The 21,597-nt window shown below is 34.6% G+C and overlaps 1 protein-coding gene across 1 annotated transcript in view; it reads right to left on the bottom strand.

Moving 5' to 3' along the window:
* Positions 1-21,597, bottom strand: part of AHCYL1 (adenosylhomocysteinase like 1) — a 45,576-nt gene that overhangs the window by 14,022 nt on the left and 9,957 nt on the right. The window contains exons 2-6 of the mRNA XM_026678089.2: positions 5,798-5,909; positions 5,100-5,243; positions 3,031-3,131; positions 2,447-2,549; positions 288-382 (exon numbers count right to left, since the gene is read on the bottom strand). Coding sequence (XP_026533874.1) covers positions 288-382; positions 2,447-2,549; positions 3,031-3,131; positions 5,100-5,243; positions 5,798-5,909 — 555 coding nt within the window. The remainder of the gene's footprint in view (positions 1-287; positions 383-2,446; positions 2,550-3,030; positions 3,132-5,099; positions 5,244-5,797; positions 5,910-21,597) is intronic.

The following is a 21,597-nucleotide window of genomic DNA, read 5'->3' as shown; positions in this document are numbered from 1 at the left end:
ATACAATTTAAATCAAGAGTCATTTCAGTTTCCCAGATAAATGAAGCTCTTTCGTCCCCCTACATAATTAGTTCTGTATGAACAGGAATGCCTAGATTTAGATATTCTGCATGTTAAATAATCACCATCTAAGATCACTGTATCACATTGTTTTCTAGGTTAAAGAAAAAAGCAATATTTCCACTCAGCATGCCAAAATCTTAGGCATTCCTGGAGTAGCATTTGGATCCCCTGCGAGAAGACAACAAAAATGAGAACAGTGGAATTTTAGTGGAATGATCTATTACCATATTTGGCTGCCAGGTATCCATATTTACACAGCGATCAATGCACCACCAAAAATCATCTTCAGATTCTCCTTTCCAGGCAAACACAGCAACACCTAACAAAACAACAACGAAAGCATGACTTTATAAAAGCAAGGCTTATTGCATTTTGCCCTAGCTAAGTATACTATCAGGATGTAGCAAATGTAACATGCTGTTACTTCACATACTTTAACTATATGATTGTTGAAAATATTTTCCATGTTCTGCGAGAGCTATATAGTTAAGACAGCAGATTTGCCAACTTTAATTAACCTAATGGTTTTCTTGCTTTGAGAAAATTTAAACAAACAGGTTATTAGAAAAGGTATTTGTTGTTAAGTTTATATATAGTACTAATACTAATCCAAAACTCATTAACTATTATTTTCTGAACAGTAAGCTAGAGGCAAACTATACAGAGAGTCCTCAACTTACAACAATTCATTTAGTGACCATTCAAAGTCACAATAGCACTAAAAAGCGACTTATGATTTGTTTTTCACACTTATGACCATTGTAGCATTCCCATGGGCATGTCATCAAAATTCAGACACTTGGTAACTGACTCATATTTATGACTGTTGCAGTGTCCTGGAGTCATATAATCACCTTTTAAAATCATCTGACAAGCAAAGTCAATGGAGAAGTCAGATTCTAACTTAACAACTGCAGTGATTCACTTAACTGTGGCAAGACAGATTGTAAAATGGAACAAAGCTCATTTAACAAATGTCTCAGTTAACAACATAAATTGTGGGCTCAATTGTGGTCCAAAGTCAAGGACTGTATTATGGTTTACTTCTATACATGAACCAGGCTTTAATCACTAGAACGCACATAAAAATGTAATCTATCATTAGAGGTCATGCTAACCTGTTGTGTGATTTGTTTGTTTGTCATATGTTTAACTAGCCATTTTAATTTGTTTGTGTGAATCAGATCCCAATCATTATGATGGCTGCTATGATTAACAGAACTGTGCATCATGTGTTTTTTCCTTTAGGGGAGGGGGAAAGTTATATTAAAGCAATCCATCAGAAACATTTACAGATGCCTTTAAGCTTTCTTAGAATTAAACAAGCAATAGTGGTCAGACAACAAGTCACTTGTTTTTCCAAAAAAAAAAAAAAAACCATCAGAGAAGATTCTTGGCAGAATGTGCAGGAAGTGGAATGGTATAAAACAATTTATGACACCCAATGACCAAAATATTCATTGTAACATGAATGTTCATAGGAAAAAATGAATGCAGAACAGAGTAAATAATTTAAAGCTAACAAGTGCCCTTTACTGTTACCTATTCTCTTATAACAGATCCAAGGGAGTCTACCTGATCTTGAAAAGATCTGGCAGATTTCCCAACAGCTTGGGCATATAGAGAGAATTTATAAAAAATATTAGGAAAAGGATATTAGCAGAGTACTCCGACACTATTTTTTCTAAAGTCTTAAAAACAACGTGAGGAATACAGTTGTAATTCTTTCAATATAGCTAATGAAGTAGAGAAAATATTTTTGAGCTACTTTTCAAAGAAAAGTATCTGAACAGCCTAAATTTGCCATCATTTTTGTAAGTATCATATTTGTTTATGTTTGTTTCCCTGCAATGATACATTTAATTAATGCAATAAAGTTGTTAATAAAGTTGTTAACAGCATCTCTGTAATTAGAAAGCAAGTGTTGTGATAGATAGCATTAACTATTATAGCCATATCTCAAGATCTAATTTTGCTCTAGTATCTTATTAATCACTTAGCATTGATCCATTTTAATCACAGAATTACAGTTTTTTTTCTGTACAGTTTCCACATCCACATAGGTAACATACTATGCTCAGTCTGTACAATGATAAATAATTAAGTTTGGCATTAATTAGGCCCTCTTTCAAAATAATGATTTTTTTTTTCATCTGAATGAATTCCACTTATTTTTCCTGAAAATATGAAGCTTATTAGTGAGAAGCTTCAGAAAACAGTTTCAGTACATGAAAAAGTTAACTATCTTCTTGCATAACCAAATATCTTGGTGCACTGTGTATTCTTAAGTGCTGAGGTCATAATGAGTAAATATTGCAAAAATGAATACATAAATAATTTCTAACTCTGGCACAAATCATTTGTATAGTTAGTCGATACTCACCAGCCTCAGCCAAGGCAGCAGCCACCTCATTTTGAGTAGAATAAATATTACAAGCAGACCATCGGCATTGAGCTCCTAGTGCACAGAGAGTCTCAATCAAGACCTAAGAGATAACGCAAACAGCATCAAATTAAAAAGCTTCAGTAATTAGTAATTGGATTGGGGTAACAAAAAACTCAGAATGAAAAAGTTCACGAACCATTAGATTCCAGAAGTTTAATTTCATTTATAAATCACCTAATTTTAGAGTTTAATTAGGCTAGATTTGTTAATTAATGCCACAACTCCTTGCTCCTTTAGAACATAAGGATTGCCTAAGATCCACACCATTCATTTCCATTCCAGACTGTAGTTCCAATTCAAATAATTGTAGTAATCAGTTAAAATCCACAGTAAATCATCAGCTACTTGAGATCTAGGAGGTTCTTTAAGGCCAATTGTCTTTGCACAGTACAAATATTTATCAAGACGATTTAGTAATTATATTACCCCCTTTGTAGAAATTACTTCCCTTGTTCCTCTGGAGGTGACAGATAGAACCCAGAAAATAGTAAAGATAAAAATATCAAAACAGGCACACTCACTGCAGTCTGTGCTGTGATATGTGTACATCCCACTATTTTAGCTCCAGCCAAAGGTTTTTCCCCTTGAGCTCGTTTTCTTAGTGAAATCAGTGCAGACATATCTAAAAAAGAAACACCCAAAAGTATCTTTAACAAACCCCATGGCAATTACTGAGCAAACAATAATCTTCAGTTCCTAGAAAGAATTATATGTATATAAAAAACTCCTAGAAAACAATTGCTCTGGTAAAAGAAATAAACAATTTGTCCCATTGGGAAAGATCTTGCACCCTGTCACTTGCAGACCATGCCTTTGGCATATTTTCAAGGGAGTTTCTGTAGCACTTTGTTGAATAGCATGGGTTTCTCTGCAGTGCCAGTCAAATGAAGGATAGTATTTACTACCTCCTCCACTATCTTATTTATAATAAAATTATGGTCGTGGTATTGATGGTGAATTCAAGGGGTCAGACATCAAACCTTTGAATTATCTTCTTGTAGATATGTTTCCCACTGTTAGTAGTAAGGTTGCCATTTTTGTTTTTTGTCATTTAACCTCAGAACTTTTAAATCTTTAATCTTAGCCCTGGCTTTACCTTGTTTTGGCATCTTAATATTTAATACTCTTTTTGTTACATAATTGTATTGTTATTCTGTTTTTCTGCATTTTATGCTATGTTACTTCATTATGGCCCATGGTTCCAACAATAAACTATATTTGCAAGAAAAAGCAAAAGTAAATATATAGACTGGATGAAACCAGGCTCAATAGCAATAACTGTGAGAGGGATCTTGCAGCCAAAAAAGCTAATGCAATCCTAAATTGTATTGACAAAGGGATACAATCAAGATCAAGGGAGGTACTAATACCACTCTATAAAGCCTTAGTAAGACCACACCTAGAGTACTGCATCCAGTTTTGTTCACCACATTACAAAAAAGATGTTGAGACTCTAGAAAAAGTACAGAGAAGAGCAACCAGGAAGTTTAGGGGACTGGAGACTAAAACATATGAAGAACGATTACAGGAACTGGGCTTGGCTAGTCTAGTGAAGAGAAGGACCAGAGGAGACATGATAGCAGTCTTCCAATATTTGAAGGGCTGCCACAGAGAGGAAGGGGCCAAGCTATTTTCTAAAGTGCCTGTAGGCCAGACAAAGAATAATGGATGGAAACTGCAAGGAGAGATTTAACCTGGAAATAAGGAGAAACTTTCTGACAGTGAGAACAATCAACCAATGGAACAGCTTGCCCTCGGAAATTGTGGGAGCGCCATCACTTGAGACTTTCAAGAAGAGATTGGACTGCCATCGGTCAGAAATGGTGTAGGGCAGGGGTGTCCAACCTTGGTAACGTTAAGCCTGGAGGACAGCAGCTGGCTGGGGAATTCTGGGAGTTGAAATCCTCCAGGCTTAACGTTACCAAGGTTGGACACCCCTGGTGTAGGGTCTCCCACTTGGGTGGGGGGTTGGACTAGATGTCCTACAAGGTCCCTTCCAACTCTGATTATCTGTTATCTGTTATTTACTTACTATCAACTACTTTGAATCCAAAATGTAGCATATAATAAGGCTGTGCAGCAATTTGAAGGGGAAAAGGTGATTTGGGACATTCATGAAAGCACACGTGCTTTTCCTTAAATCAAACATGTCTCTTCTTGAAATTGCATGGCAGCAGCTGTGTGAACTCAGGCAAAAAAGCACTTTCTTTAAAAGATTGTAGACAAGATACTCCAAACCACTTTTTCATCTGTGAACCTAGATCTCTGAACAGCCCTAGTGTCTATCTGAAGAGTGCCAGCAACCTGAACTGAGCACTGCCAAGGTATGCTTAATTGCTCAAAATGGAACTAGGTGAATAAGTTCCTATTAATTTGTCAAATAACTAAAAAAAAATCACACTGATCACTTCTTTCTGTTAATAAGGATTGTACAATACTACTTAATAGAATCCAAAACGTTTGGCCTTACTTATAAATGTACATCATTTGTGGACATTTTCAAGAGCTTATTTGCTACCAAGGTATTTGCTGAGTAATGGAATAAAATTTATAACACCCCCAGAAGAAGCTTTAGCAATTTGAGCTTTACCTTGCTCAGCAATCTCTATCTCTCGGCGCCCAAACTCTGCTTGCTTGATATTCTTAACACAGAAATTACTATTGCCTTTGGAATTAGTTTGCTGCTTTTCTCTTGGAGAAACTTCATCATCAGAGCTATCAGTGTAGGATGCCGCTATAAAACAACATCAAAGTGTCCAATGAGAAAAGAATACAGATTAAAAAAAAACTAAGTCAATGATTATGTCTCAGTATAGGAAACAACCAAGCCAAAACTCTTTTCTGCAATATGGGTAGCAACTATCTACTGAGTCCCATTATTAGTGATACTGTAATGAACCACTTGACTTAACACTTCCACCACCTCCACAAATAAGTGTAGGGATAACAATATATTTGAGGTCAGGGATAGCAACTTTTATTTTTTAAACCGGTCAGCCTCTGAGAGCTGCAGGGGATCTGGCAGAGAGATGCTGATATGTCTATGGTTTTTTAAAAATAAATTTTAGTTGAATAATTCACAAAAATCACATTCATACATTCAGCAGCATGACTCTCTGTCTCTCTTTCTCCACACCCCACTTGTGTGTGTGTGTGTGTGTGTGTGTGTATTCAAAGACAACAAGGAAGAAGTTGAGCTGCCAAATGTGCTTCTTGAGCTAACTACTTCCGGATCAGCAGAAGATAAATCAAAAGGAAAATAAATATTTTTAAAAGGGAGACGCTTACCAGAACTGTAGCTATCCGTGGAAGACTGTGAAATGGAACGAGATAGGGATCTGCGACCAGTCTTTGTGGGGAATTTACTGAATTCCTGCATATCATCGGCAAACTGGATTTGCTACACACAAAAATTAAGAAGTTACTACTGTCTTTTTAAAGGCCAACAAGCTTAATTCTCCACCTATTAAAACATAAGCAATGTAAGATCCCATTCTACAGTATTCAATACAAGTCATATTCCAAAGAAGAATGCTTCCTGTATAGATATAACATAACATTTTATGTTACCAGTAAATAATAATAGATGACATATCAAGATTCGTGCTATTCAATTAATGTAACTGAAAATTCATAGCAGAATGAAATAGATGACACCATCATTCTATTCAATAAAGCTACTTTGTAGCAAGATGTTTCTATTAGCAGACAATGCATCATGTATGCCTAATAATAAAAACAAGTATAATTACAACATTTAGGCAGCCACTCCAATTTGCATCTATAAATACAATTTGTCTTATATAAAAATATACCATATTCTTAAGCTTATTCAGTTATATTATTCAATCATGAACTTGGAACTATTCATGTAATACATTAATACATAATATTAAAATATAAATATTACAATATTAATTCATTAGGTTATAATATAAAAGTAATGATTATCAAACATATTTACACGCTTTGAATGGAATATCTGATAAATATTTTTCCTGTAGCTATTATTTATTTAGAGTATTTAGCCAGAAGGCATTTAAGTAAGAACTTATGAAATCATCTACTTTCATTCTAGATTCTAAAGACACAGAAATAAATTCCAATCTCCATAATACAACAACTCATTTATATATTATATGTTCTCATTAAAACCTTAGGGTGAAATAGTGATATCATAACAATAGCATCTGACTGTGATTAAAAGGAAAATCTAATTATTACAAGGGAAACCCCCCAAAAAGATGCGCGTGTTTCTGATTCTCAACTATTCTAGTAGTTGTCGCAAAATCTGCAAAACTTGAAGCAACACTGCCTCTCTCATTTAATTACATACACACGTATCTTTCTGCATTGATAACTGTTGGTAGTCTGTACGAAATATATATCTATACTTATAAGTTATTAATAGCTAATCTCTGAAAAGGAAATCACTTAGAATTAGGAAACCATCTCATTAATAAAAAGATCGTATCCTTGAAGTATATTAAGCAGGCATTATAACAACTACTTTCACTGTAATTTGATTATTTCAATAAACCACACCCATGTGTTTTTGTGTGACTTTAAGAACAGATTATTAGTGGAGATACCACGAGCTAGAGCTGAAATCTGGGACTCTTAAAGGGGGAGAAATTTCCAAAAATGCAAAAATATTTCAAAATGACACAAAAATGTAGTTTCCTCTAAGCTGCCCTAAACAATTTTACTGCATTTGATCACAAACTGAAACAAGTAAGTGACTTACATAATGAGGGAAATTGGGGAGATTTTAATGGTAATAATAATAATAATAATAATAATAATAATAATAATAATAATATTTTATTTTGTATTCCCCACAAATGAACTATCTTTCCTGGGGAAATAAAATTCATGCTTTTTGGAATAGCTGAGGATTAATGAGATAGGATGAGAAATAGAGAAATAGGGTGAATTAGAGAATATTACAGAAGTTCACAATATTAGGATTAGCTCACATCCGGGACATTCTTACTGATTTCAAGATATGAAATCCAGTTTAAGGATCAAAAGAATAAATTGTTCTAATCCTATAATGACTAAAGTCACTGAATTCTAAATATACCCAAGTCCAATTATTTGTATTTTAAACAGCAAAATTTTAAACTAAAAGATGGGGGACCAGAATGGGGATACCATCCTTGGGTGTGGAAACTTAATGGGTGATTTTGGGACAGTCACTTGCAGCCCAACCTGCCCCACAGCGTTACTGCAGTGGTGTAAATCGGAGGAGATAGTGCTACACTGTATATTGCACCTTGGGTTCCTGAATGGCAAAACATAAATCTAATAAGTAAAATGGGGGCAATGTTCATATTAGTGGGGGAAAAAATAGAACGGCTATTGGTGTTTTGCATTGCCAGGAATTACCACAGCAATATCATACAAATTGTTGCTGTCTCACACCAGTGAAGCATCAGCTCTGACTTTCTTCACCTTAACTACAGGGTTTATGATTGTGTCAAGCAGACTTGTTAGGGTTCCACTGTGAAAAGTATAGACTAGTAGTATACAAGTAGTAATACATGTTCCATTCTCTAGGGCAGGGGTGTCCAACCTTGGCAACTTTAAGACTTGTGGACTTCAACTCCCAGAATTCTGGCTTTGCTGGCTGAGGAATTCTGGGAGTTGAAGTCCACAAGTCTTAAAGTTGCCAAGGTTGGACACCCCTGCTCTAGGGTATAAAAACTAGTTTCTAGGTAAAACTTTAATTATTAAAATCTTTATCCACAACTCTTTTCCTTGGGGCTGTATTCCAAAACAAATTAGAACGTTTTTAACATAGTTACTTTAAAAATGTGAAATTAGTTTTTCATCTTCAAATGTATCTACTTCAATTGAACATTTTGTCTGAAGATACTGGATATCTCAGAGGCTGTTTAGTAAAAAAAATTGTCTGCAATCATCTCTCTTTTGAGATGCAATTCAAGAGTTGGAATATTAAATCATGTGAATGAACCTGTCCCTTTACTGCTCTGAGTTGAAACCCACTGGAACACGAGGACTGTCAACATTTTAAATCAACAAGGTAGAAAAAGGCAATATTTGGAATCTGCAAGAACAAATTAAAGATTTCTTAGGCATGAATGATAGACCAAACATATTGTAAAACTTGGAAAGGTAAATGTGCACTGTCAACAAAACACTATTTCAACTATTGATAAAATGCCTATATTTGGTCAAATTTTGGGACTAAAATTTAGCTATTTATTAAACTGAAGTTTTATGTTACATAACCATGCACATGAGTATGTATCTGTGAATGCATTCTTCCATTTGTTCAATGGAAGAAAAAGCAATACATTATGCAACACATCTCAATCCAATCATGCTGATTTGGACAGTCCTAGAATATGCTGCAGGAGTGTTTCAAGTCTCATCAAAGCAAATCTAAGTCATCCAGTAAATTTGGAGAATGATTTAGAAAGAAAGATAATTTGGCTCAAAAAATGAATATGTAAAAGAAAAACATCAGAAGAGAATGTACTTTTGTAATGAACAGGAATTAGCTTCCAACTACAGATTAAGCTGACCAGAGTTCTGTTTTGTACTTCCAAACAGCATTCTTTTGGGAGAAATGTAGAAGAAACTTATCGGATGCCTCTCCCATGTTTACATCAATTTGAAACTGTGTCTCTGGCAACAGAAGCATGCACTGCTTCCAACAATGGGTATTAACTGAGAGATGTCTGTACCCATTGCTGCTGGTTCTGGGTGTAACTGCTGCTAACACTAATTCTTCATCAGGAATTTGAATAACTTTCCAATTAAATTCAAGTTATCTCTACAGTTTTTTTTTTGATTGCTTGGGAGAACTCTAGGGATATGTATTTGGAACTTAAGCGAGCCTATCCCAAGGTCATAATATTCAGAACAGTGTATTTTGGGGTCAGAATGTCCCATTATCAAATATTTTACATAACCCTACAGAGTTTGTTTTCAAAAAGCAGGGGCCAGATGTTTATTTCAAATAGGAAAGTATAATGTTGAAGAACAGGCAGCCAGGAAGCTGGAAGGTAGATCTGGCTATTGAGTTTCCTATCTTCTGCCTATGTAAAAGCTTAGTAAGAACCTAGGAGTTTGCTCCAAAATAAGAAGCAGAGGGTATGTTAATCAACCAGGCAATATGTCTATGGAGATCCTCAGTCGTCCAGGTCATGGTTCTCCCAAAGGTACATGACTACAAGGAATATAAATCCTTCCATTCCCCACCATTCAGTCAAAACTGAAGAAGCTTCTTGGATGAGAAGCAAAATGTCTTCTAGTAAAACAAGAAAGTCCAGTTAGCAGCAACTCAGCAAGTCATGCTGACCTCACCAAAGGCTTAGCCATGAAACTTGCATCATCATCATCATCATCATCATCATCTTAGGCCAGTTTCTCTCAGCTTTAAAATACTGTACTTGAGAAAGTTGATAAAAGAATCAAGGAGAGTTGGATATATAGCAATAAAGACTTTGAGGAAGAGTGGGACAATGCTATGAAAGAAATATTAGTGACTTTATTTGCTCTGATCATAAAAGACAAAGGATACCTAGCACCAAAATTATTATTTGCAAATATTTTACACAGAGGCTTCTTACATGCTAAACCTTCACTGAATCACAGAGTTTACCACCATAATCTGGCATTGGCTTAACTGCAACACATTTGAACTCTGCAGTCTTAAAATACCTGCTTTGCCTAAAAATATTATCAAAAATAAATAGATTACTAGCGTCTTCAGCATTGTTTCCATTTTAAAATTTAACCAAATGGAGCTGAAATATAATGATTATATAATATCACATTTATTCCTTTGGTATTAAAATGGTACAGAGGTTAAATTGTTAGACTGTTACTGTACTAGGGAGGACCAGGTTCAAGTCCCATCTCAGCCGTGGAAGTTATTGGATGACTGGGCTAATCATTTATTTCAGACTAATTTAACTCACAGGGTGTGTTGCTGCAGTGATGAAAAGTGGACTTCTGTCACTTGAGTTTCTGAAGAAAAGGTGGAGATATAACTCTAACAAATAAATAAAATATAGTCTATAATTTCTCCTTAGGGTGGAAATACAGTATCTTCAGAGCTACAGAACAATAGGCTATTTCATCCTGTTAAGAAGCTCTTGTTCAACTACAGCAAAGATTCTCTTACTCAAATTGGCCCACATTTACCTTTTATTTATTAATATTTGCCTAGGATAAAAAGAGAAACAAAATAAGCCACACTTAGGTCTGGTTATTAAGTGGTAACAAGTGAATGTGAATCTAAGAAACTGCTTCCTCTAATAAAATCAATCACCAAATCCACCTCCACAATCTCTGCATTGGCTTAGCTGAAATTCACTTGAACTTTACAGTTTTGAAAAATCTGCTTTGCCTAAAAATATTATAATCAGATGCAATTCACTCAATGATCAATCACTTTGCCTAGTTGCAGACATTCCAGTTGCAGAGTATTTCCTAGATATACATTTGGGGCTTAGATAATTAGAATTTATTAGTTTGCTTCAACGAGAAAAACTGACAAACTATTACTTTTCACTATAAGTAGATATTTTAGATTTTCAAAGCCAAGAACATTTTTTTAAAAATGTCATCTTATTATTGGAACTCATACTAGTTTTAAATCTGGAAGTTGCTTTCTTAACTGGGTGGAACATCATTTTAGCAGTAAAGAAAATATTTTTAATTCCAAAGCTTCAATACAAAGCAAAGAAAGTAATTTTGTCCTTGCCAAGAGTTTTAATTCTAAAGATTCAAAAATCATTATCTCTCTTACTCTGTAGGACACTCTAACTTTATAAATCATACTAAGAGATATATAATTATATTAAACCATACTGTCCAGCTATTAATTGCTATTTACTAAGATGATTATTATAATGATGATTTTTGTGAAGCTAAAAGCTATGTTGTCACTTGCTAAATGTTCCATGTGCTCTCAACTTTCAAATAAAATGCTGTTTTGTTGCATAATACCAATATTTTAGCTATAAAAAAGTGTCTTAAAACCCATAGATGATATAGGTAAATAGTCAGAAAACTAGATTTAGGTTCCAGATTTTCAAAGCATATTGTTACTTTTGTTTGTCCTGGAAATGCTTGGAAAATATCTGAAAAATTATTTTAAAAACTGATTACAAGTCTTAACAAAGAATAGGTTGATGTTTCAGAAACTAAAAGTAAGGAAAAAAAACTCCAACGATTTGCTCACTGAATTCCCAGCCCCTATTTTTATTATTAACTTTGTGCTTCAAAATCCCAATTTGCTATACCTACAAAAGAATGTTTCCCCAGAAATTGAAAATATAATCATGAAGTAACAATTTGGTCCACAAGCATACTCGGCTGAAATATACAATATAAAAAAAAAAGACAAACAAAACAAAAATGTACTTTCACTGGTGTAATACTCACGGATGGTTCTTCTGACTAGCTAGAAACTTAGCTGTTGAAGGTTCCACAAGACTATTTTGGAGCAACTTATTAACTACTTTACAGACTTCTTAAGGAATGAAATGTTTGCTGCAGGGCAAAAGAACTCTGAATTTGCAATAGCAATTTTAATAGAAAACTAGACCGCATACATAATGCTTATTACAGCAAAGACTTTTAATTGCTTTGTTGGTGGGAAGAGGAATGAGGCTAAACCCATGGTAATTTAATAAGCAGCTGGCAATCTATGTTATGCCAATTATTGAAACTACAATACCATCTTACACCTAAGGTATGTACACTTTTTTTTTTCTTCCATTCAATTATGTCTGATTCTCGGAGTCTGCTTGGACAAGCCCTGACAATTTCCTTGACAAAGTTTTGCAGAAGTGGTTTGTGACTGCCTCCTTCCTTGGACTATGAGAAAATGATTGGCCCAATATTACTCAGCTGGCTTTGTGCCTTAAATGGAACTAGAAATCACAGTCTCCCAGTTTCTAGCCTGATATCTTAACCACTACGCCAAGCTGACTCTCATATGGAAACTACATAATTCCAGAAACTAATCTACAGCCCTCAAGGAATATAGGAAATTAGTACCACAATGACAAGAAGTCATGCTTCCTCTCATATGTGCTAATTTTCTAGTAACCTAGATTTCACTTTGCCAAGAATCAACTTTAGGTTTTTTTGACCTCATTCAAGTACTTGCATAGCTTCTCATGAGTCAATGGGAAAGAAGAAAAGTTGAATGCTATCAACGTATTGATGACACTGTACTGAAAACTGCCAAATGCCTAAAAATTTCATGGCGACATTGATGATCAAGACTAGCACTCTAAGGACTGCTACAACATACATTACAACGGGGCCAAATACAAGTAGTGCTCGATTATACAGCCTTTTGTTTAGTAACCATTCAAAGTTACAACAGCAATGAAAAAAGTGACTTATTTTTCACACCTAAGGCCATTTCAGAATCCCTGTGGTCACATGATCAAAATTCATAGTTTGGCAACTGGTATATATTTACAACAGTTGCAGTGTCTGGGGTCATATGATCACCTTTTGACAAACAAAATCAATGGGGAAGCAGAGATTCACTTAACACCCATGCGACCAACTGCAGATTAACAATGGTGGCAAGAAAGGACAAGTCCTGTGGCAAGAAGGCAAAATTCATTTGACAACTGTCTTGCTTAGCAATGGAGATTTAGAGTTCAATTATGCTCATAAATTGAGGAGTACCTGTGGAAATTTTCCACTGCCACACAATGGAAGCAGGTAAAAAGAGAACTGAATTTCCTTGAGACAATCCTGGCTGGTGACTGAATGCAAGAAAGAAAACATTAACAGGCTCTGAGGTTTTATTTTGGAACGTATACGCTTTTAAGAAAAATGTGTAGGTTGCAGATCAGTCCTGCTGCTCAGTAGAGAACTGGTTTTCTAAATATCTGAGATTACTTGGTTAATTTAAGCACATCGAATTTCATGAAATTACTTAGAACAAATAGAACACATCTTAACTCAGCATGTAGTTTCTCTGTGACTTATTTGTTTAGATCATATGGTACGTACAAAATAAATTACACTAACTGAGCCCTTTGCTTGGAATCAGAAAATGATAAACAAATACCTTTTAAAAAATAATAACACAACAAATCCTTTTGTTCCTCAATTGTCTTATGAAATGCAAGTGTATAAACAGCTAGCTGTAATAAAACGATAGGGAGAAATTCTAACCTGGAAAAAAATAACCCAAGTTCTGGGAGCAGAACTATAACAGAATAACAGAATTGGAAGGGGTCTTAGAGGCCTTCTAGTCCAACCCTCTACTCAAGCAGGAGACCCTATATCTTTTGAGACAAATGTTTGTCCAATCTCTTCTTTAAAGTCTCCAGTGATAGAGCACAACAACACCTGAACTTCTGATTAATTATTCTTTCAGGAAATTTCTCTTATTTATAGGTTGGTTTTCTCCTTGATTAGTTTCCCTCCATTGCTGCTTCTTCTCCCTTCAGTAGCTTTGGAAATAGGTTGCCCCCCCCCCCCCATATATGGTTATGTAAGACTGAATGTAACATGTAAGGGGCAATATATATCCAATTGGGGGGGAGGGTGCTACTTTAAAGTACATTCCCTGGTCAGCTAACCAGGGAATACTGGGGGCTGTTATTTAACATACCTGGAGCATATAGGATTTAAAAAGGCTGCCTGGAAATGCAGAAAAATAACAGAGGTAATTGATTAAACATGTGATATGCTAGCATGGAATATGACAACTTTATGTAAATGAGTTTGGAATATGTGTGTGATAGTCAGTCAGTCAGACAGACAGACATTCTTCTCATTGAAGGGTAGTAAATATGTATTTACAAGGTGGCCAAGATTTAGCCAAATTATTTCTTCTTTCTCAAGAAGCATCGCATACTACAACTAGCAATGATAATACAGTACAATGATACTGAAGGATAATACTCTATTACCACACTGCTATAGAAATTTAATATTTTAGATTTTTCTAATTTGACCTGTTTTTCTCTTTCCTAATATTGTGTGTGTTCTGATACAACCTTTTGTTTTAATTTCAAGAGAATAAGACTTACAAATTTATTTAAAAAATCAAATTTAGAGCATAGAATAAATAAATATTTGATTAGTTGATTTTATAAACACTATTATATACCAGTGATCTGGCAGCTTCCCCCCTCCCCACATCTCCCCCCTCCCATTTTATTATTGTACTCAATTATGTCAGTTATTCAAACTTCAGGACTCAGACTAAAACTACTAGAATTTTTAAAACAAAGGGAGAACATTTCCAAATCCAACAATTATAGTATGGAATTCTAGTGCTACAAATTTAAAGCTGCATAATAGTACTAATCAAACTGCTTATCTAGTCATTATTTCATTATGTTATCTCTTCTGCCAAAGCTTGTAAATGGATTTTTTTAAAGAAAAAGGTAATTGATTCTGGAAGCAAATGATCATAGTTAGGAAAATGCAGAGTGACTTTTACATCAGCTCTGCTTCTGTAACCATACAAATGTATGATTGTTTCCCAATCAAGTAGAAACTAGAAGGCACAGTATTCAATATGATAAACATGAGGATTAGCTTGAATTTTTCTCTGCTAAAATCTGAGGTTATGTTTAGAAAAGCAGCCATTTTAAGCTCGGTGTTAAAATTTGCATAGGCATTGGATATAGTCTCTTCTCTTTGCTACTATCACATTACTCCCTAGTAATGGCAATACCAGTAGTATACAATTTGTATAATAAACATGGAAAGAAAGGGACTATATATAATAAGATCTGTCCATTCTAAGAGTCCATTCTAATTATAATTATAGAAATACTGCTGGCCAAAGGGAGATTGCACCTGTAATTCACTAATATATATACATACATACATACATACATACATACATACATACATACATACAACTCATTAACTCTATCTATATCCAAAGACTACATAAAAAGGGAAATGTTATAGTTCTTACAATAGAAATGATTCTTAAGCATCAGGAGATAGATCCTAGAAAATAAAATCTAGGATTATACTTTATGAGCTTTGGCAGTATGGCAAAGATATTAGATAAAATAATTTCAGAAATAGGCAATGCTTGAATAGCAGATAGGAAAAAGAGTAGTTTTCTGTGACAGTACAATCTCAGGCAAACCTTAATTTGTCAATTTTGACATATGCTATACTGGAGAAGACAATCACTGCTGACTCTATGTTTGCACTGTGAAAGTTAAAAGGGAACCCAGACCTTATTTTTCATTATACCAAATCTTTGGCCGCCCATCAAAATGTACATACTAATGCTAATTTTACTGATGCACAGACAGAAACTGCCTCGGGGTCTTACATAACAATCAGATAGCTGTAAAAAGCAATTGTTTTTAAAATGGAAAATATACATAACAAGTTAATGTATTTGTGAAAAAACAGTGCTAGAAAGCCAGATACAGATGAATAGATTAAATTTAATACATAACTGATGAATAATAATAGATTAACAGAAACACCAGCACCATAAAGTTAATTCTTGAAAGAATCACACTGAAAGAGCTTCTTCTATATTGAAGCATAGGATGGTTTTAGCGTTAATAGAATAAGAGCTGAAAGATACCTCCTTCTTCATGAACAGTTTGTCCTTCTTGGCGAAGAAGTACACAATGGAAGTAGGAAAGGAAAAGAGTCTACAGAAATGAACCTTGCTTTTTAGAATCCTTTTAAATACAGACAATGTGGTGGCATTTGTTCTTAAAGGAATGTACAGACCATATTGTTCCTGCAACACAACCTGACCAAAGTCCTTTCCCTCAAATATCAATCTTCCACATCAAATCAATGATACTCATATGGGAGAACACTATCATGAAACAAACGAACACCAATTAAAAACGTGTTTTATTTCAATGAATTGTTCCATGCTCTTAAATCTATAGAACTGGGTAAGTTCCAAATTTGAAGTTATGGATATTTCAATCTGTTGTTAGCAAGCACCTCCCCCCCTCCCCCCACTGATTTAAACATAGCCTGCAAGTTGAAAGGGAAAGTCCAGACAAGGCCCTAAGGAAAACCTTTTCATTAATAATATTCAGGCATCACATATCTGAAGCAGGAACATAGATGGCTGTAATTCTGGTGAATTCTCTACTTGTAGTGCTTCCACCCTCTTCTCTGTAGAGTGGTAACACTAGCAAATTTGTAGACATTTTCTAAGAGCAACAGCCACAAAAGCAGTCATCAAATAATATCTAAGCTGATTTTAACCTTCCTATTTAAGTCAAAGAAGTACAATTATCTTAGTTTTACTATATAAATGTAGACAGCACAAGTATCACTACCAGTAACAGTGAATTTTATTTGTATACCACGTGCTATAACAAACCAAGTTACCAAAATAAAATAAAAATAATAAAAATAAGCAAGACAAAACATGTTATAACCAGGTACTAACTTATGCTTATAGGAGATTGTGTTTGCAAGCATCAGCCCAAATTTCTCCCTAGGAACAGCTGCAAACCAAGCTGTAGCCCCAAGAAAAATATAGTTAACAAAGAAAAATTATTTTGTAACAATCTGACCAATACATAGTGCAAGTTGGATGACAGCATTATTCCCAGAGCCTTGAAGAAACAGGACAGCAAAAGAAATAATGAGGGAGTCTTACATTTACATTTGCTCCTCATGGACAAAGGCATAAATTATGGAGAGTATTTTGAAATCTGCCTTCAAGAACTGCTGATGAAATCAGCTGATTTGCAACTGAATTAAAACCATTCTCACTGGAAAGTTCTGAATTGGTTAGATAGGTTGTAAGCTAATTCTACTATATATACTATACGTATATAGACACAGATACAATTTCCATATTTATCTTATTTGCCTGATGCTGGATTTCAATGAAATACTGGGTCACTGCCATAATTTATAATTCCAAAATTAAGGTTTATCAGAAAACAGAATCTGCTATCATCAAAAATCTGATCTGTTCAGTAAAGATCTTATTTCTCATTACCTGAAATTAATTAGCCTAAAGGAAAGGATCTACTTATTCTTTCCCCTTCCCTTAGCCCAGGGAAAATAATGAAAACCCTCTTTCTGACTTCTTAGATCTAGATGGGCCACCTTGAAGTGAGAATTTGTTGGCTTCCTTTTCTTTTATTAAATTTCTCTAATGTAGGCCTAAAGGTCTGTTGTCCCTAAGAACTGAGGAAGAAAGACTCCTATCATTCAGGAACTTGCTACTCAATTACACTATTTTTCTTTCTTCCTTTCTTTGTTCGGAAAAAGCTAAGCCAGCTTCTATAGCAACTAAACTGGCAGGAAAAAAATGTAGCAAAAAACCCCATAAAATAGGAAACATTCCAATCTGGATTCAAGCCTTATGTTGTCGAGTAAGATTTGGTTGCCTGAATGGATGACCAGACAAGGAGAGATGAAGTGAGAATGCAATTCCTTTGATTCTTCTTGGCTTCCTATGGTTACCTTCTGGAGTAACTCTGAGTGGAGGGTGTTCAGGATACAATATTACAATTCTACTGCTTCTATCTGCAGAAGATGGCATTGGGTGACATCTTGGTCCAATCAGAATGAGTCCCAGAGGGTTCCATTTTGGCATTAATAATGCGACTGGTGAGGCCACTGGTGCCTTGGCATGAAATTCCAGAACTGGCAGAACATGGTGTTGTTTAGCCAAATGTAACACCATTGCACTTAGAAAGAGAAAAGGGCATTTTCCAAGATTTTAAAAACTGGATAGCCTCATAAGGGAGAATACAGTCTTTCAGCATATTTAAGCTTAAGGAGAATTATGAAATGAGTTGTTTTGATAAAATAATGGCAATATTTTGCAAAGCTATTGTTTGTTCTGAGCTGACTGTTCTAGAGATTCCTAAAACCAAGATGGAGGAAGTTGAGGAGTGTTTATACAGTATCAGAATACTAATGGAACACAAATATACCGAAATATTCCACAATTATCTTCAGTGAATACATTTAAGACTACTGAGAAGTAGAAAAATCTGATTTGGACCAATGCTCAGAAAGGAAATTATACTGGAGCAGCTAAACTAGGTTGTGAGGAAAAAGGAGCAGAGAAAATAGAGTCCTACAACAAATTTAACTAGAGAGAGAGAGAGGGAGAATGAAAGAGAGAGAGAGAGAGAGAGAGAGAGAGAGAGAGAGAGAGAGAGAGAGAGAGAGAGAGAGAGAGAGAGAGAGAGATAATATAGATAGATATGGTAAATGGATTTTCATCTTATTTAGAATTCTTTTGTGGCTTAGCAAGTCGTTATGGACCAGACCATGGTTCAGTTTAGTAAGAAAATGCAAAATATGGATTAATTCAGTAAGCAAGTTACATCTGTTGTTTGAGTAATCAAAGAATGGACGACTCCAAATACTCCCGGACTTAACCCCCATAAGTTTCAGTTCCACCAATTACTGACATGCAGCTCACATGCAGCCGTGTATTGCAATGCTTCTACATTCTACCATAGAAATAGAATGTATGCAACTGTCAATAAGAAAAGGTAACTATTGTCAATTAGACACACTCAATTCCAGTGCCAGCCTTCTCTCTTTTCTGCCTCAATGGGAGAGATAATAGAGACTGGATAAATATAAGAACACAAACGATCCATTATATGCATTATTTTGTATACGCTTTTCTAATTTCAAAAATGACTTTCCAGACTTTCCATAGTGTGTGTGCGTGTGTGTGAGAGAGTGAGTGTGTGTGTATGTCTGAAAGAAAAATTAAGTTATTCTTGAATAGGTTAAAAGGGTATTTTTAACTACTGACCTTCATTACCAAATATAATCTTCATTTCATATCACTGCAACAAGGGGCACAAAGTGGAAGTAGTTTCGACTTCCAGTTTGAGTTTCTTCGGCAACGGACCAAAATCCGCGATCGTGCGCGGTTTCGATCCATGCTCACTGCCGGAGCGCCCCGAACTGGCTGGATTCGGGGCTAAGCCATCCCGTAGAGGTGGTAAAGAGGGGGGAGACTGCCAGCAGTGTCGAGGAGAGCTGCATCTCTCCTCCTCAGCTGGCCATTACTCCCTTTCCCGAAGGTGGTTGCAGCTGTGGTCAGAAATGGCCACCTCAAAGAAGCACTTGACTGGAAAAGAATGTGCAGGAGGAAGATAAGAAGAGAAAGTTTTAGTTGACAGGGTTAAACCTAAAAAGCAACAACATAAGGTACCCTGGAATTTGAACTATAAAAAACAACATTGTTCCCAAAGAAGACTTTGAAACAGTGAAGGGGAGAGGGAAGGGAAAGGATTTGGCTTTTTTTCCCCTTCCCTTCCTTATACTGACAGCTAAGAGATTTAAGTAAGAAATTGACAAAAATCCACTTTGACATCAATAGGCATTTAAGCTGAAAATAAAATGTCAAAGGGATAACAAAGACTTTTGGATACTCAAAAACCTTTAAAAGCAGGAAAGGAGAGAAAAAGAATGAAAGGGCGGGATCTGGAAAAATGGAGAAGACTGCCTGGAACTAAAAGGAACCTACAGTGAAACTTTAACAAGATTCCTAAAAGATACATTTTAACTGAAACTTTGTAACAAAATAACAGAACCCCAGGAAAGTGGAAAAAAGAAGCAAGAAGAAACAGCTTTGGATTATTTGGATTACTTGGTGATTTTTGGATTTTTGGCCGTTGGATTTAAATGAATAAAATCAATTGGGTGGTTGTTTAAAAATGTTTAAAATGGCATCACTTTTAGAAGAACTGAAAATGGAACTTAAAAAACAGAAAGAAGATGCACAAGAAGGAAGAGGTTCTTTAGGCTTCGTATTTCAATTTTTAGAAATGGAGATCTGGAACTATGAGAAACAACAAGAAACATGTGTAGAACAAGAAGATTGGGAAAAAGAAGCCATCTTTAATGATCAAGTAATTTTATGTGAGAAAAAAAAAGGAAGGGGGGAAAAAGAGTGAAAAGTTTAAGATTTGAAAAAACAACCAAAAAAAAAAGAATAGTTTGAAAAATAATTACAATATTAGGAAGCAACAGAAGAGAGGATCACAGAAGAGAGAATTAGAAGTAGAGAGATAAGGGGGCAAAAGGGGGAGGGAGAAGAGCGGGAAGAAGAAAAGGAAAAGAAGTTATAAAAGACAGAAACAAGATATAAAGAAACAGGGAAAAGGTATAAGGATTGAAAGTATAAGCCTATTTAGAGATAATGGGTGAAAATTTAATTGAAAAAGGGATTCTGCAAAGGTACATAAGATAGTATTGTTATATTAGAAATAGAAATAATTTTAGAAAATATGAAGCAATGTATGATTAAAATGATGGATAAAATACTTATTGTAATGCAGTGTAATGTTTGTTAATAAATAAATGAAATAAAGTGAATGAGAGAATGAAATTAGGAAAGGATGGAAACATTTTAATTATTATTAATGATTTGAAAAAAAAGAATTAATTATGGAAAGTTTATAAGTGTTCACAAGGAAGTATGATATTCAATTGAAAAGAAATGTTAAAGTTGTTAAGATTCTAACTAATATTAAGATGGAATTGAATTGGAATGGAATGAGTCTTTTATTTACTATTGTCATATATATATAATTTTTTTAAGAACATAGTGTGTATTTTAAGAATGTACCAAGCAGAATTCAATTGGAAGTTATGTACTATATTGAATGTTATCATTTTAAAGGCATAAATTGAAGTTTAAATAAGAGTGGAATGGATAAAATTAAAAGATATAAAGGTGTCATACTCCAATTAGTAACTACAGGGGAAAATTTGTTCAATGAGAAAAGATCACATGAAATTGAAACAGGATAGACAAAAGTATAAATATAATGATTAGAAAGACATTGAAACTTAGAAAAAAGATATATAATTGAATTTAGATAGATAATTAAAAATAAAGTTGAGAAAACCAAGGGAGGGGAAAATTATGGAGAAAATATTAAAACAGTAATAGGATATGGAATAGAACACAAAGATGAATATGAAATTGAGTTTGTGTCTGTATGAAGAAGTGATAATCCGGGATCATGCTATTCTCAATATTAAAAAAAAAAAAAGTGGTAGTCTCATGAGGCAGAGGGAAGTAATGCTTTGTTGTGTATTCAGTCACTGAATTCATG

The sequence above is a fragment of the Notechis scutatus genome, chromosome 3, assembly GCF_049901735.1.
Source record: "Notechis scutatus isolate UNSWTSFEM ecotype Mainland chromosome 3, rNotScu1.2, whole genome shotgun sequence".
Classification (NCBI taxonomy): domain Eukaryota; kingdom Metazoa; phylum Chordata; class Lepidosauria; order Squamata; family Elapidae; genus Notechis; species Notechis scutatus.
Note: the sequence above shows the minus strand (reverse complement) of the source record. Positions and strands in the feature narration are given on the sequence as shown.